Here is a 15,243-nt window from a genome sequence, read left to right as displayed (position 1 = left end):
ATTCCTTTGAGCACAATAGTATTCCATCACCAGCATATACCACAACTTGTTCAGCCATTCCCCAATTGAAGGGAATACCCTCATTTTCCAGTTTTTTGCCACCACAAAGAGCGCAGCTATAAATATTTTCGTGCAAATCTGTTTATCTATGATCTCTTTGGGTTACAAACCCAGCAATGGTATGGCTGGATCAAAGGGCATGTCATTTGATCCTCTTGACAACACTGTGAGATAGGTGCTATGGACATCAGCCCCTTAGAATGAGGAAATCGGACTTGTCCACCTCAGCTCATAGCATAAACCTGGGATTGGGATGCAATTTTCTATTGACCTCAAATCCAGCACTGCCTTTCAAGAGAACCCATGGAATGGTGTTGGGATTTTTTTTTTTGGATGTGTTTTAGGAAAATGATTGCGAACTAAGAGCCATGGAATATTTATCCTGGAATGATTGCCACTGAGTACCTGCTGTTAAAAAGACATACTACTACCACGCTAAACTCTTTTAAAATATGCTTTTTCATACTACTACCACCCTAAAAATAATTGTGCTTTTTCACATACACACTCATTTGATTCTCACAACAAAATATTCACCTTGCCATATTATGAGAATATTTTGTATGAGTTAAGGACATGTGGTGGTCTCCTGAATCTATTGATGTGGAAAAATCACAGAGGCTAAATGACTTACTCAAGGTTAGTGGTACAACTAGCACTCAAATTCAGTTCACCTAATCCCTAGTCAATCACTCTTTAATACTAGTCTGTAATGTTTCTCATATGCTCAAATAAACATCCTGGCTTTTAACTTTTTTACTTCATTGCCTTCATGTTGGCATCCTTTGTGTCTTTGGTGACAAGTAAGCAAATGGAAGCAGAGATCGCTGATACTTTTTCCCTTTTTACTGGGCATGAACTGGGCAAAGGGGATTTTAACTGTCCTTGTCCTGAAGGAATTTATATCCTACTTGGACCTACTTTCCATTTAAGATAATTAGAAGAGAGAGGCTTTGGGGGCATCTTTTCTTTGAGAAAGTGGAGAGAGAAAATTAGGCATTGGTTGCAGTTTAGGTTGCTTTGTAAGAGAGATTCTACTCAGTACCACCGAATGCCAGAGAAAGGGGAGCCAACAGTACTTTTCCAACAAGTGGTGGCAATATGTGGGAACAAAAGAAATCCTGTTGCTCTCTAATTTTAGTTGCTCAGTAATTAGCTGTAATTGTGGCTGATTCTTGGGTCAAATTATTGTCTTTATGTCCTGTTGTGGCCCTTGTCATTCAAAGTTCAATGGAAGATATCCATCTTGATCCACTGTCCGAGGTTTTAAGCAGCTGATTTATAAGTAGGGTTAGTGTAAAAAGAAATAAATTTAGAGTCTGGACTTGTTTTGGCCTCTGTTTTAACAGTGTCTGCCAAATTGCTTTGATATGATTTGATTTGATTTGATTCTTCTTTACCCCAAATTAGTTCACTCTTTGTGGAAAACTTACAGTTTATTGAATTCATATTGCTTCTCTACAATTTTTCATTTATGGCTCTAAAGTTACTTTGAGTGTGCAATATTTCTAGTAAGGTACAAGCAACTGAGAAAGATAAGAATTAGCCTATAATATCAATATACAGTGTACCAAAAGCCTTCATGCAGTTTAAAGTATATATTCTGAGCTTAATTAAATTGATGGCATTTTTAGTTTGTGTATTTTTAAAAGTGTTGTTGCTGTCATTCTGTTCCTCAGAGTTTACACAACTGAAAAAAGTCAAAATTATACTTGGCATCATTTTTAAAAAACACATGTCTGTAATAGTTGTGTTCAGCCACTGCAAATGATATTCCTAAGAACTGAAAGGATTATGTATAAGCCAAAGTATTCCAAATTAGTACCTACTTAGGAAAAGCCAAGTTAGTCCTAAGTTTCCTTGTGCCATTTAGAATTATAGATCTGCTTGATGTCTTTGCTAAGCTTCATTCTATACATTTAATGATCAGACATATTTTTGGCTCCATGTCACCCATTTTGGTGCCTCACCCTCCATCTTAGAATCAATTCTGTGTATTGGTTCCAAGACAGAAGAGCAGGAAGGGTAGGCAATCAGGGATTAAGTGACTTGCTCAGGGTCACATAGCTAGGAAGTTTCTGATGCCAGTTTTGAACCCAGGACCTCCCATCTCTAGGCCTGACTTTCTATCCCCTGAGCTACCTACCTGCCAGATTCAATAAATATACATTTTTAAATTTTTAAATATTTTTCCAAGGTTACATGATTCTCAATAAATATTCATTAAAGAACTGTTCGATACACAGTTTGGTTGTAAGTTCTGTGGAGATTTTATTTTCAAATTTTCGATTTTCAAATTATTACTTTCATTCACTCAACTTAGACAGTGGGGAAGAACTAGAAATTACAGTCTTTTCCAATCCCCTGTTTCTCTCCCTAGTGAGTTTCTTTTGGAGAAACTACTTATGGTAGAAGTCTTCATGGTCCTCCTAGCCCTGTCCCTGGCTTCTGGACTTCAAAATCTTCTATTATTATATCAAAAAGCATGACCCTTATTAGGATTTAGTTTGAGTCTAGGATAGGGTTTGTGTAAAATGATCATTTATTGGCCAGAATGTGAATCCCAAACATCCCTGTGAGGGGATATATGCCCTACGTCTGAGTTCTTCCTGTAATGGTGTCCTAAACTTGTCCTAAACTCTCAGTCGCAGCTGCCTTGTCAAGTGTAATACAGTATTTTAGAAACTGGATTTTCTTTGCATCTTAGAATATTCAGATTTTCAAAGAATTTCAAAGTTAGGACTTCAAAAGACTTTCCAATTCACCCCCTCCCTGAAAAAGAATCCTCTTTACAACTTAATCTACTTTTGCTTGAAGACCTCCAATGAAGGGAAGCCCTCTATTTCCTGAAGTAGTCCATTCCCCCTTGGGATAATTCTAGTGAGTAGGACCATTGTCCTTACCTCCAAACTAAATTTTCCTCTTTCACACTTATCCTCATGGCTCCTAGTTTTGCCCCTTTGGGGCCAAACAGAACAAGTTATCTTGTTCCAGCCAATGCATAAGATTTTCTGTGAAATTTAAAGGGTTCATTTAGAGCACAGTATATTTTTATTCTCATTTAAGGAAGGGGACTCCCAATGAGCATTCTTGACCAGCGTTATGTAAAAAGAAGATTGGTATAATTGGGTACAGGCTTGAATGGTATGGTGACTTTGTCATTGTTGCTCTGTTCCATCTGTCCTTAGTATGACTTCTACCCCCCAGATTTGTTATGATGGTTCTTAAAATTTATTATGAAAGCATGATGAATTGCATGTGAGTAAACCTAGGCAAATTACTTTATACCCATTGCCTAGCCCTTACTGCTCTTCTGCCTTGATTCTAAGATAGAAGGTAAGGGTTTAAAAAAAAAAAAAAAAGAAGAGAAGAGAAAAAAATTAGCTTTTTTCAAAATAATATGAAAAATATCAAATATCATTAACATAAGTTCTTAATGTTTAATTGTAAGTAAAAGAAACTAATTAGATTGTGATATAAAGTTATAGTGAAAATGAGATCATGGATCTCCTGTTGTAAAGGACCCTAGAAGTCCTCCATTCCAAACCCTTCATTTTACAAATGAGGAAACTGAGGGTTAATGATTTGCTCAAGGTTACACTGTTTATAACAGAGCTAGAATTCAGATTCAGTCCTATGACTCCAAGTTCAACATTCTTTCTATTGTATGATAATACTTCCCAGTTTTGAAGGAAATAAGCCTAAAGAAGTTTAATGCAATTTGCCCATGATTGTACAGCTAATAGTGGCTGGGGCAGAATTTGAACATAGGTCCCCTAACTGCATTCCAGTTCTTTCCAAAATACTGTGTGCCCCTTTCTAAAACAAAGCCAATTGGCCATAAACACCAAAGAAAAATAACTAGCAGAGACTATTAAGCTAAAACAATTAATCACTCCCAGCATGGCCCAACAATGGCAAAATACAACAGGATGGCCACTTTCTTATTTCTGGACATTGCGCCTGTCTTCCTGCCTGAGATCATCTTAAGTTTTGTGGACACCCTTACCCAATATTGGCTTCTATCAGCCCACTAAAGCTTCCAGATATATATTTTTTAATCTTTACCTTCTGCCTTAGTATCAGTTCTCAGGTAGAACAGCACAGGCTAGGCAAATGGGGTTAAGTGACTTGTCCAGGGTCACACAGCTAGGAAGTTTCTGAGACCGAATCTATGAACAGATCCTTCCAACTCCAGACCTGGTGCCCTATCTACTGTGCTACCTAACTTTCCCTAAAGCTTCCAGATTTTTTTCAGATAAACTCCTCTCTAACCATACCTCTCCATCTTATATTTGCAAAGTTGATTTTTTTTAGCCCAAGTGTAAGTCTTTAGTTTTATCCCTACAAAAATTTTTCCGCTCAATTCAGCCCAAATGTCTGGCTTGTCAAGTTTGGGGGTTTTTTTTAGGTCATGACTGTCATACAGTGTTTGAAGCCATCCCTCTCCTACAACATACTATATATAGCTTGGCTTATAGACTCGAAGCTTTCCTTAGCAAAGGTTTTGAATATAGGTTTGGGTTGTTACCTGAGTTTATGATGAGAGTTAAGACTAAGCTGTTGGTAGTAATAGCTGACAGTGTTCTGTAAAGCAGCTTCAGAGCAGCTCATCAATCATGTGTATTAGAGAAGAGAATGGAGGAAGTTTTAACTTGGTATAAAATACAAGAGGCTTGTTGTAAAGCCAGTTAGTCACTGATGAGAAGAAAAATGTTTAAGATGTAAATTTTTAGTAGAAATGTAATTTGAAATATAGTAGAAATAGAATTTGAAATTTGGTAGAAATAATAATTTAGCAGAAATATAAATTGATGCACCAATTAGTTGATTTGTTGTTGTTCAGTCGTGTCTGCCACTTCATGACCCATCATGGGTTTTCTTGGCAGAGATACTGGAGTGGTTTGCCATTTCCTTCTCCAGTTCATTTTACAGATGAAGAAACTGAGGCAAAAAAAGGTTAAGTGATTGCCCAGGTTCACATAGATAGAAAGTATCTGAAGATGGATTTAAACTCAGGCCTAGCACTCTATCCACCGCCCCAATTAGTTAAACATATGCTTTCTTTTAGTTGATTTTTTTTTTTGGGGGGGGGGGGCGCTGGGTAAGGAGAACACACTATAGACTATCTAATTAGCAGTATGAACTGAGATTCTGAAATGTAAAGGCCCTAGACCCAAACTGAAATCCTGTCTGATTTTGTTACTAGGTTTATGTAAGTTACTGTTATTGATCACTGAGTCTTTTCCATGGTGGCTTCTCTTATCAGTTATATCTCGCTTGTAAACAAATGGCTTGGGCAGCCATGCTCTCTTGACATAATCTGACCGGATCCTCATAGACATTTATAGCATTACTGTCAGTGAGAAGTCCTCTGCCTAAAGGCTTTGCAAAAGATCTAAAATTAGTTAGTTACAAACCTCCACTTCTCCAACAACTGAAGAATATGTGTTCCTAGAAATAAATTTTAATGTTTCAGGTTCTGAGAACTAGTTCTTAAGGGGTGGCGTAACTACATCAATTTAATTTTTTTAAAGACTATTTCTTTAGTAACTACTATATGCAGAGCATGGTACCTATGCTCTGGGAAGGCTACAAAGTTTAGGGAAAAAATGAAGTTCCTGCCCTCAGGGAGCTTACAAAATAACACAAACACAGATAACAATAACATAATATTGCATAGGAAACACACAAGAAGAGAGCTTACTCTTTTATATTTTTTACAACTTTATAGGAAGTACAAAGTCTTTGAAAAACATGATGGGAGGGGGCAGCTGGGTAGCTCAGTGGAGTGAGAGTCAGGCCTAGAGACAGGAGGTCCTAGGTTCAAACCCGGCCTCAGCCACTTCCCAGCTGTGTGACCCTGGGCAAGTCACTTGACCCCCATTGCCCACCCTTACCACTCTTCCACCTATGAGACAATACACCGAAGTACAAGGGTTTAAAAAAAAAAAAAACATGATGGGAATTTGGAGAGAGAAGGTTTACCACCATCTGCCCCCACACACAGAGGAAAGCGGGGCGATTAGACTAAGATGCTCGGGCATCTCGACTGAATTCCAAAACAGGTCCAGCTTTCCTTTATTTCATTCAACTCAGCAAACATTTATTAAGCACTTATTATCTCTTTTCCTTGTCTGTTATATATTAGGTGCTTACTAAATATTTGTTGAATGTATGTTTGGGACAGGCAATACAGATGGTCAAGGAATTGGGTCCAGAGTTGAACAGGAGGACAAGAATTGGTTTGCCTTGGGGAGGGCAGGCTGGTTTGCCTTTGGGATATGGCAAAGCTCCTTTACTGACTCACAAGCTTCTCAGGTAAGCAAATACCCATATTTTTAATTCCAACATTCTACCAGTATTGCTATGTGGCATGGAATAGACACTAAAATTGTTTCCAAAGAATTAAGATTGATTACCCCAGAGAGGGTATTGCAAAGAAGTTCATGGTGAGTGTGAACAGGCAGCAACATAGAAACAGTAAGGAACTGAAGAAGGGGATTAAAATATGTCCTTAAGGGGCGTGTCCTTCAATAGTACCCTTGAGGTATTGAGAAGATGGCCTCCAGTGAATGCAGTAGACTCCTCTGCAGCCAGTTTATGGAAGGAGAACATGGCCAAGAGTCTCGAAGGATGAGCAGGCTTTCTGGAAGGACTGCTATCTGCATCATTAGTGGGATGATGAATGGAGGAGATCATAGATGCATTTGTGAATGTGCTGGGACCTAGGCTAGGTTTGGGGGAGTAAAACCAAAATAAGTCATTATATTCGAGGGATGAATGGAGGGAGGAGGGAAGAAGGGAGCACGTGTACAGATACATAAATAAAAGGCAGTTGGAGTAGGGAGGAAGCACTAGCAACTGGTTTATCATGAAAGACTTCCTCTCAGAAGTAGCTCCTAAGCTAAGCCTTGAAGAAAACTTAGGTCTCATAAAAGTAGAAATTTAAAAAATCAAGGATGTTTCTATTTATTCCTATTAAATTATCATCTTATTTGATTTGGTCCAGTGTGTTAGTTTGCTGAGATATTTTTGGTTTCTGACTCTGTTAGCCAATGTATTAAGTATCCTTCCCACCTTCAGATCTGATAAGCTTTCCATCTATATCTTCATTCAAATTATAAAACTGTTAACTACCACAATCCCAAGCAATACACTGAGGATATAAAAATAAAAATTAAAGTCTGCCCTCAAGGAATTTGCATCCACTAGGGATTACACAGACAGGTAAGCTTATGGCTGGGAGGATTCGGAATTTCTTTTCTTACCCTTATCCCCATTGGGTAGAAGGACTTCAGAGGAAGAAAAAAAATGTATGTTTTATATTTGAGAGAGAAGCTAATTTTTTTAAAGGAATTTGGGAAGGAGAAAAAAATAATGCCTGATAATTGAAAAGAAAAATTTTTAAGTAAAATTGGAGAAGGGAAGAAAGAGCACTAGCAGGGATCAAGAAAAGCCTCATGTACATAGTGGCACCTGAGCTGAACTTTAAAGGAACCTAAATATTTTGAGAAGGTGGAGGTGAGACAAAGAACTCTAGGCATGAGGAATAGCCTATGCGAGGGCATGGAGGTGAGACACGGAATGTTGAATTCATGAAGCAGTTAGTGGTCCAGTTTAGCTAAAATACAAAGCACATAAAAGGGAGAATGTATTATATAATCTGGAAATGTAGGTTGGAACCAGAATGTAAAAGACTTTTAATGCTAGCCTATGTTTAATATTTTATACTCAAAAATTTGGAGCCCCTAAGATACTTAAGCAGATTGGTGACTTAGGAAGAGTTTTTTAGTATGTGGAGGGTGGGTTAAAAAAAAAGGGGAGACTGAAAGTGGGGCTAAATTAGGGCCCTAAAACAGTAATTCAGATGAAAATGATGATGGCCTGAACTAGGGTGGCAGCCACATACATGGAGAGAAGAGAACAGATGGGCAAGGTGTTATGGTGGTAGAATAAGCAAGGCTCCTTGTATCGAGGTGGGCAAATCATATCGTCTCTTCATGATGCTAGGGATTTCAGGCTTTAGAAAAAATTTAGAGAAGCATTTCTCTGAATATTAGTATTCAATTATAGAACAATAAATGTTTAAAAAACAAGCTGGGCTCTCCTCTCCTTTTGTGTTGTCACTAGACACATGAAATGATTTATCTTCTTTTTTTGGCAGAGAGTAATAGAAGGAATTAGTCATGCAATCAAAGTAATCAGCAAAATCATAGTCATAGAAATGAATGTTTTAAAGTGCTGATAAGTCTTTTCATTGCCCAATTTAAAATATTGATTCAGTCTGTTACTCTTTTATTTTTTAAACTCATATTACAGTCCAACACACACCCTACTGATAGACTCTAAGATTCAGGCTGTACTGAACTCCTAGGTCTCTGTCTAGACTCATTCTCAGAGGTTAACCTACCTTACACCATCTTATACATTTCAATCCAGACAATGGATACCCTTTCCTTTTTTTCATGAACTTTTTTTTTTATCAACTCATTCAAATCTCCAAATTAGATTAAATAATCACACTTAGTTGTTTATTTGTTTGTTTGTTTTAGTTACATTCCTTGGTCCAGTATTGATGTAGCAAAGCAGTGGAATCTCAGTCTCAGGAAATTTGAAATATGTATCTTTGTCAAGAAGTGTGATATAGGAGGAGCACTGGGCGGGGCGGGGGTTTGGGAGGGAGGGGAAGGGAGGCAGCTGGGTAGCTCAGTGGATTGAGAGCCAGGCCTAGAGACAGGAGGTCCTAGGTTCAAATCTGGCCTCACACTTCCCAGCTGTGTGACCCTGGGTAAGTCACTTGACCCCCCATTGCCTACCCTTACCACTCTTCTGTCTGGGAGGCAATACACTGTATTTACTCCAAGGTGGAAGGTAAGAGTTTAAAAAAAAAAAAAGGCGCACTGGCTTCAGAGATATAAGACCTGAGTTCAAATCCCACTTCTGCTCCTTTGCTATTTCTTTGACCTTTGGTAGATTACTTCATCTTTCTTCTTTGGTTTTGAAGTATGAGAATGTTGGACAAGATGACCTCTAGATCCTATGACCCTTGAATTGATGATAATTTATCACCATCATTTAATCTGGAAACAGCATGGTAAAATGAAAAGAAAGTTGGCCTTAAGCCAAAAAACACCTGGGTTAAAGTCCAACTTCTTTGTCAGTGTTTAGACAGCTTTCTAAGATTATGAATTATAAACTAAAACAGAGACAAAAGAAGGAAGGAAGGGAGGGAGGAAGGAAAAGAAATGATTCAGTTTTTTGTTTGTTGGGTTCTTTTTTGCTTTTTTCCACATAGTTCATTCACTGGGAAAGAGCAGTGTTTTTGTTTTGTTTCACAAAAAGAATTTTGTTCAAATTCTTCCCTTCTTTTTTTATCTTTTTTTAAACCCTTACCTTCCGTCTTGGAATCAATACTGTGTATTGGCTCCAAGGCAGAAGAGTGATAAGGGCTAGGCAATAGGGGTTAAGTGACTTGCCCAGGGTCACACAGCTGGGAAATGTCTGAGGCCAGATTTGAACCTAGGACTTCCCATCTCTAGGCCTGGCTCTCAATCCACTGAGTTACCCAGCTGCCCCCTAAATTCTTCCCTTCTCTTACTGAAAACACACACAGAAAGTCATCTCCTTGTTAAAGTAATATACATCTATAGGTACTTGAAAAGTAAACCTTTGGAAGTGAGCTCAGTTGAGTGTTTAGTTTGTTCATTTCTTTTATAACTATTGGCAAAGGAATAGCACTTTAGTTGTGGTTGAACACACTGGTAATTTCAGAACTTTGAAAAAATTATTGATTGATTGGTTCTCTCTAATTATCTGATAGTATTAAACTCTGGAAAAGGAAATAGAGATAAAGGGGGCACAGTGGACAGAAGTTTGGCTTTAGCATCGGGGAAAAGATTGTACTTTGATTCTGGCCACTGGTTCTTGTCCATGATCATGTGTCCAAGTCACTTAACCTTGATAAGTTTCAGCTTCATCACCTGTCAAAGGAGGAAAAGGGGCAGCTGGGTTGAGAGTCAGGCCTAGAGACAGGAGGGCCTAGGTTCAAATCCATCCTCAGACACTTCCCAGCTGTGTGACCTTGGGCAAGTCACTTGACCCCCATTGCCCACCCTTACCACTCTTCCACCTAGCAGCCAATAAACAGAAGTTAAGGGTTTAAAAATGGAAAAAAAAAAAAGGAGGAAGATGGTGATACATATTGTACTTATCTCATAGGGTGGTTGTGAGAGTCAAAGAAAATGGAGCAATAAAAAACTTTGGTTTTTATCCATTTTGTTTTTTAAACCCTTACCTTCCATCTTAAAATTAATATTGTGTATTAATTCCAAGGGAGAAGAGTGGTAAGAGCTAGGCAAAACGGGTTGAGTGACTAGGAAGTGTCAGACCACATTTGAACCCAGAAATCTGGGCTTGGCTCTCTATCCACTAAGCTACCTAGTTGCCCCCACTGGCAAACTTTGAAGCATTACATAAATTATTACTAAATGGAAAACACTTCTACTGTTCATTTCTATTAGCTCTTATTAAACTAGAACTCTTAATGGAAAATCTTCTTTGTACACTAAATATATACCTACCTACAGAAATGAAAAGGTAACTAGATGTCACAGTGGATGAAGCACTAAACTCAAGAAGATATGAATTAAAATGTCACTTTAAACACTTACTAGCTAGATATTCCTGGGCAAGTCGCTTCGTTGCAATTGGCCTCAGTTTCCTTAGCTATAAAATGAGGATAATAATGGTACCTTATTGTAAGGATCAAATGAAATGATTGTGACACATAGAAGACTCTTAATAAGTGCTTCTTTCCTTCCTTTCCAAATTCCTTTCTTTTTTCAATTTTACAGAAGCTGCCTTATGTGTATAGAGCCTGCAATCAGCACCAAACACCTTCACTACCAGAGTTTCCAGCTCTTCGGCTTTGACTTCATGGTGGATGAGGAGCTGAAGGTCTGGCTCATTGAAGTCAATGGGGCTCCTGCATGTGCACAGTAAGCCAGCCCCAAATATATATGTTTTTTTTTCTTCTTTTAGTACAAATTGATAATAGGTTCTCATTGTACAGTTTCCCCCTCATTCAGCAGGTATTTAGTAAATATCCACAATGTGCTCAACACTGTATGCATGCTTTGGGGAATAAGAAAAGAAATACATAATCATCATAGTAGATCCTATTTATATAATTCTTTGAGTTTTACAAAATGGCCTCCCCATCCCAACCCTGCAAGATAGGTAGTGAGAATATCATTGTCTCTATTTTACAGATAAAGAATTTGAGGCTCAGAGAGGTCATGCTGTCAGTAATTAGCAGATTCCAAGTCCAACGTTCCTTCTATTTTACTGTACTGCCAATGACAAAGACATAATCTAGCAGGGAAGAAAAGGCAGGCTACACATAAAAAAAACTGGTTAAAAATACATTACAGTCATGGGATGAATGTCACCATTAAGTAGTACAAATAGTGAATGCTGTAGGGGTTCAGAGGAAGGAATGATGCCCATGGGCTGGAGCTGTGAACATAAGACTTGTTTCAGAAAAGCAAAGAGGATCATAAGGGGAAGTCGAGGCACTTTTTACGGTAAACCATTTCATAAGAGCCAGGACTCAGCCCCTCATCTGTTTGGATAACTTTGAAAAAGTCATGACCTTTGGGCTTTAGTTACAGAATCACAGACTTGTAAGGTTAGAAGGCTCAGAGCCTATGGAGTTCAACTCATCTCAATTCCTTCTCCCTCATCCCCAACATCTGGTTTTGCTTGAAGACTTTCTATAAAGGGCAATCCCACAAGGGCACTCAACTATATCCCAAAGCAGTCTGTTTTGATTTTCATTAGTTCTAATTATTGGTCATTTTTTCCTTAGATCAAACCTGTTTGCCTCTTTGTAATTTCTATACCTTGCCCCCAGTTCTGCCATTTCAAAAAAAAAAAAATCTGATCCTTCTACATGCCAACCCTTTAAATACTTGAAGCCCTCTCTCAGGTTCCTCCTCTGTCTTCTCACTGAACTATGTCCAGCAACCAGTCTTCTCTTTTTTTTTTTTTTTTAAACCCCTACCTTCCGTCTTGGAGTCAATACTGTGTATTGGCTCCAAGGCAGAAGAGTGGTAAGGGTAGGCAGTGGGGGTCGAGTGACTTGCCCAGGGTCACACAGCTGAGAAGTGGCTGAGGCCAGATTTGAACCTAGGACCTCCCGTCTCTAGGCCTGACTCTCATTCCACTGAGCTACCCAGCTACCCCCCAACCAGTCTTCTCTTAACATGAACTTCAAACCTTCCAGCATCCTAGGTAGACTTCTCTGAACACTTCAGATGTCCTTCAAAATATGATTTTCAGAACTGAATACAATGCTCCAGATAGGGTTTGTGCAGAACAGAGGACAGCAAAACCATCATCTCATGCCTTGTTTGTTTTTTTAATAATTTTCCCCCAATTACATATAGAAACAACCTTCAATGTTAATTTTTTAAATTTTGAGTTCCAAATTCTCTCCCTCCTTCTCACCCTCCCTTCCTCCCCAAAACAATAAGCAATCTGACATAGATTTACATGTGAAATCATGTAAAAATTTTTCCATATTAGTTATTTTGTAGAAGAGTGAATGCCTCTCTTAATGCAGGCTCAAGTCATAGCAGTTTTCTGGGTTGTTTTATCACACTCAACTCAGAGGAGTAAAATGAAGGGATTAGACTGGATAACCAATTTCTACAGTCTCTTCCTCTCAAAAGCTGAGATCTGGTGATCACTTAGGCACATGGGAAGGGATGAGAAGAACTCAATGATCAGGACACTAAATAGTCCTTCACTTGGTAGATCAGAATAAATATCAATCTCCCAAGTTCTTTATGAAGAAGATGGTTGAATAATTTGTTGATTTTTCTCTAGAAGCTCGTACCCAAAATCAAATTGGAGTACATTCAAAAGATGCCAATTTACCCATGCCCTGATTCATATGTATCATTGCAGCTTTGCTTTTTTTCTTTTCTAACCACTACCTTCTGTCTTGATTCTAAGTCAGAAGAGTAGTAAGGGCCAGGCCAGGCAATTGTGGGGGTAAGTGACTCATCACACAGCTTGGACATGTCTGAGGACACATTTGAACCAGAATTCCTTGACTCTAGATCTTGTGCTCTATCCATTGTACTACATAGGTGCCCCATGCAGCTTTGTTTTTGTCATAGGAGGGATAAAAAATGATTTTTATAAGCAGGCTGGGGACAAAAGGATAAGAAAAAACATTGTACATTTTTTCCTTACAAACACATGTAATGATTATTTTTCTATGTTATTTGTCTCTTTATCTTTGTCTCTGATTTTAGGAAACTTTACGCAGAGCTTTGCCAAGGTATAGTGGATATAGCCATATCCAGTGTCTTTCCTCTTGCTGACACAGTGCAAAAGCAGAACCAACAGGCTGCATTTATCAAGCTATGATGAAGAGATGATCAAAGCATACATATGAGAGAACTGCCACACACTGGTTTTTGGGGGGCAGGAGGGAGGGTAAGTGGGCAGGGGGGACAGAGATTATTAGATTGTTTGAAATCATGCCAAAAATGGGAGAGAAGTGGATTTTTTTTACCTGCAAGGGAAGAAGAAAATAAAAATAAACACTTTCAAGGAGAATCCAGGATGAGCCAAAGCTGCTCAAAATGTTTTACCAGACTTTGCTCTAAACACAGCTCATACAACTCTTGAAAACTGAAGCAAATCTCTCTGGGAGGACAGCAAAATATTACTTTAAAAAAATAAGGATTCAATAATTTTATGTTCTCATCCTTTTTTAAAAAAAAATCTTATTTTTACTAATAAGGCAACTTTGTGAACAGCATCTCTCTTCCTCAGGGACCCAGGGAAGCTTGGTCCTTTTGTTAATGTGTAAGTTATTTCCACCTGCTGCAGTCTTAGTGCCTTAGCTCAGTTCCCAATAGGTAACTTTTCTCTTCTTTTCCATTAAGAAAATCTGTCTTGTTCTGGGAACTAAGAACTCCTCAGAGCATTAATGTTTGGTTACTGACTCCCCCGTACCTCCTCCATCCCATATCCATGTGTCCTGTCCTCCTGGCACCTGTTGAAAACCTGAAAGGAATAAACACCAATAGGTTTGAGCTCAGGATGAGGATCCAAGCTAAAAGATGAAGAGGTTTCCTAATAAGACTAGGATCAGTTGTCAGTTAGAATTTCCATCATAGGGAGATGGAAAAGGGTGTTGAGATCTTCTTAAGCTAATCTATGGATTTAAGGAAAATTAACTTAACTCTTAATAGTCTTTAAATATCTACCCTTCTCTCTCCATCCTCCACCTGACCCCATATCAATGAACAAAAAATAGCATCTTTTCATTTCTTACCAGATTGGGTTGAGATCTATTTTTTAAATTAACATACAGAAGATCCTTATTTTAAGCTAACTTATTGAAGAGTATTGTCAAAATCTCATTTTAATGATTTTCTTTTAAATTTTTTTTAAATTCCTCTCAGTAATGTTTTCTGCATTTTGAAAAAGTAGACATCCTTCTTCCCAATGAATTTGTTCCTACTCTTCCAACATCTCTCTGAATTTCCAGGTCAGTAACTCCACTATCCATGACTTTACCTTTACCTCTTCCCCCTTGGGCTCTAAGTATTATTCTGTCAGTTCTGACTACCTACCTGTGCTGCAAAGCACTGTGGGAACTGTTTTTAGAGATTGGTGAATCACTCAACTGGAGCAGTCTCCTTTGAAAAAAGGGAGGGGGAGATGGCTTTCAGAAGTCCACACGGCACATAAAGGATTTTCCCCTGCCAGTCTCTCCTCTCCATCCCCACCCTCATTTTTTCCCTTTAATTTAGTTGTATTTTAGACTTATAAAGCTGACTCTGTCCCTTTTTATGTTTCCTCTCTTTGGAGGATTCATCAGGAGACCAAATGAGTAGCAGGTTGGAAGTTTTGAGATCATATTTGTCTTTAATGTGTCATTCATGCACTTAGAATGTCAGTAGGGATAAAGATTAGCAAAAAGACCTTTTGATAGCATTTAGGAAATGACAGTCAGGCTTATGCAAATGGTCTGATAAGAAAATGACCCTCCTCTTACAGTAACACGAAATGTCTTTTTCATAGCCGTTGTGCAGTGTTAGGTCTGAGGCACGCTGTATCTCTCATTCTTGGCACAATAAAACAACTGTACAATGA

General features: G+C 38.4%; 1 protein-coding gene across 1 annotated transcript in view; it reads left to right on the top strand.

The window, feature by feature from the left end:
- The window catches only part of TTL (tubulin tyrosine ligase), a 47,516-nt gene extending 32,273 nt beyond the window's left edge, over positions 1 to 15,243 (top strand). Inside the window, exons 6-7 of the mRNA XM_044663445.1 lie at positions 10,917 to 11,060; positions 13,389 to 15,243. Of these exons, the coding sequence (XP_044519380.1) occupies positions 10,917 to 11,060; positions 13,389 to 13,503 (259 nt within the window). The 3' untranslated portion in view covers positions 13,504 to 15,243. The remainder of the gene's footprint in view (positions 1 to 10,916; positions 11,061 to 13,388) is intronic.

This window comes from Gracilinanus agilis, chromosome 2 (assembly GCF_016433145.1).
Source record: "Gracilinanus agilis isolate LMUSP501 chromosome 2, AgileGrace, whole genome shotgun sequence".
NCBI lineage: Eukaryota > Metazoa > Chordata > Mammalia > Didelphimorphia > Didelphidae > Gracilinanus > Gracilinanus agilis.
This window is presented reverse-complemented; position numbering and strand designations above follow the sequence as displayed.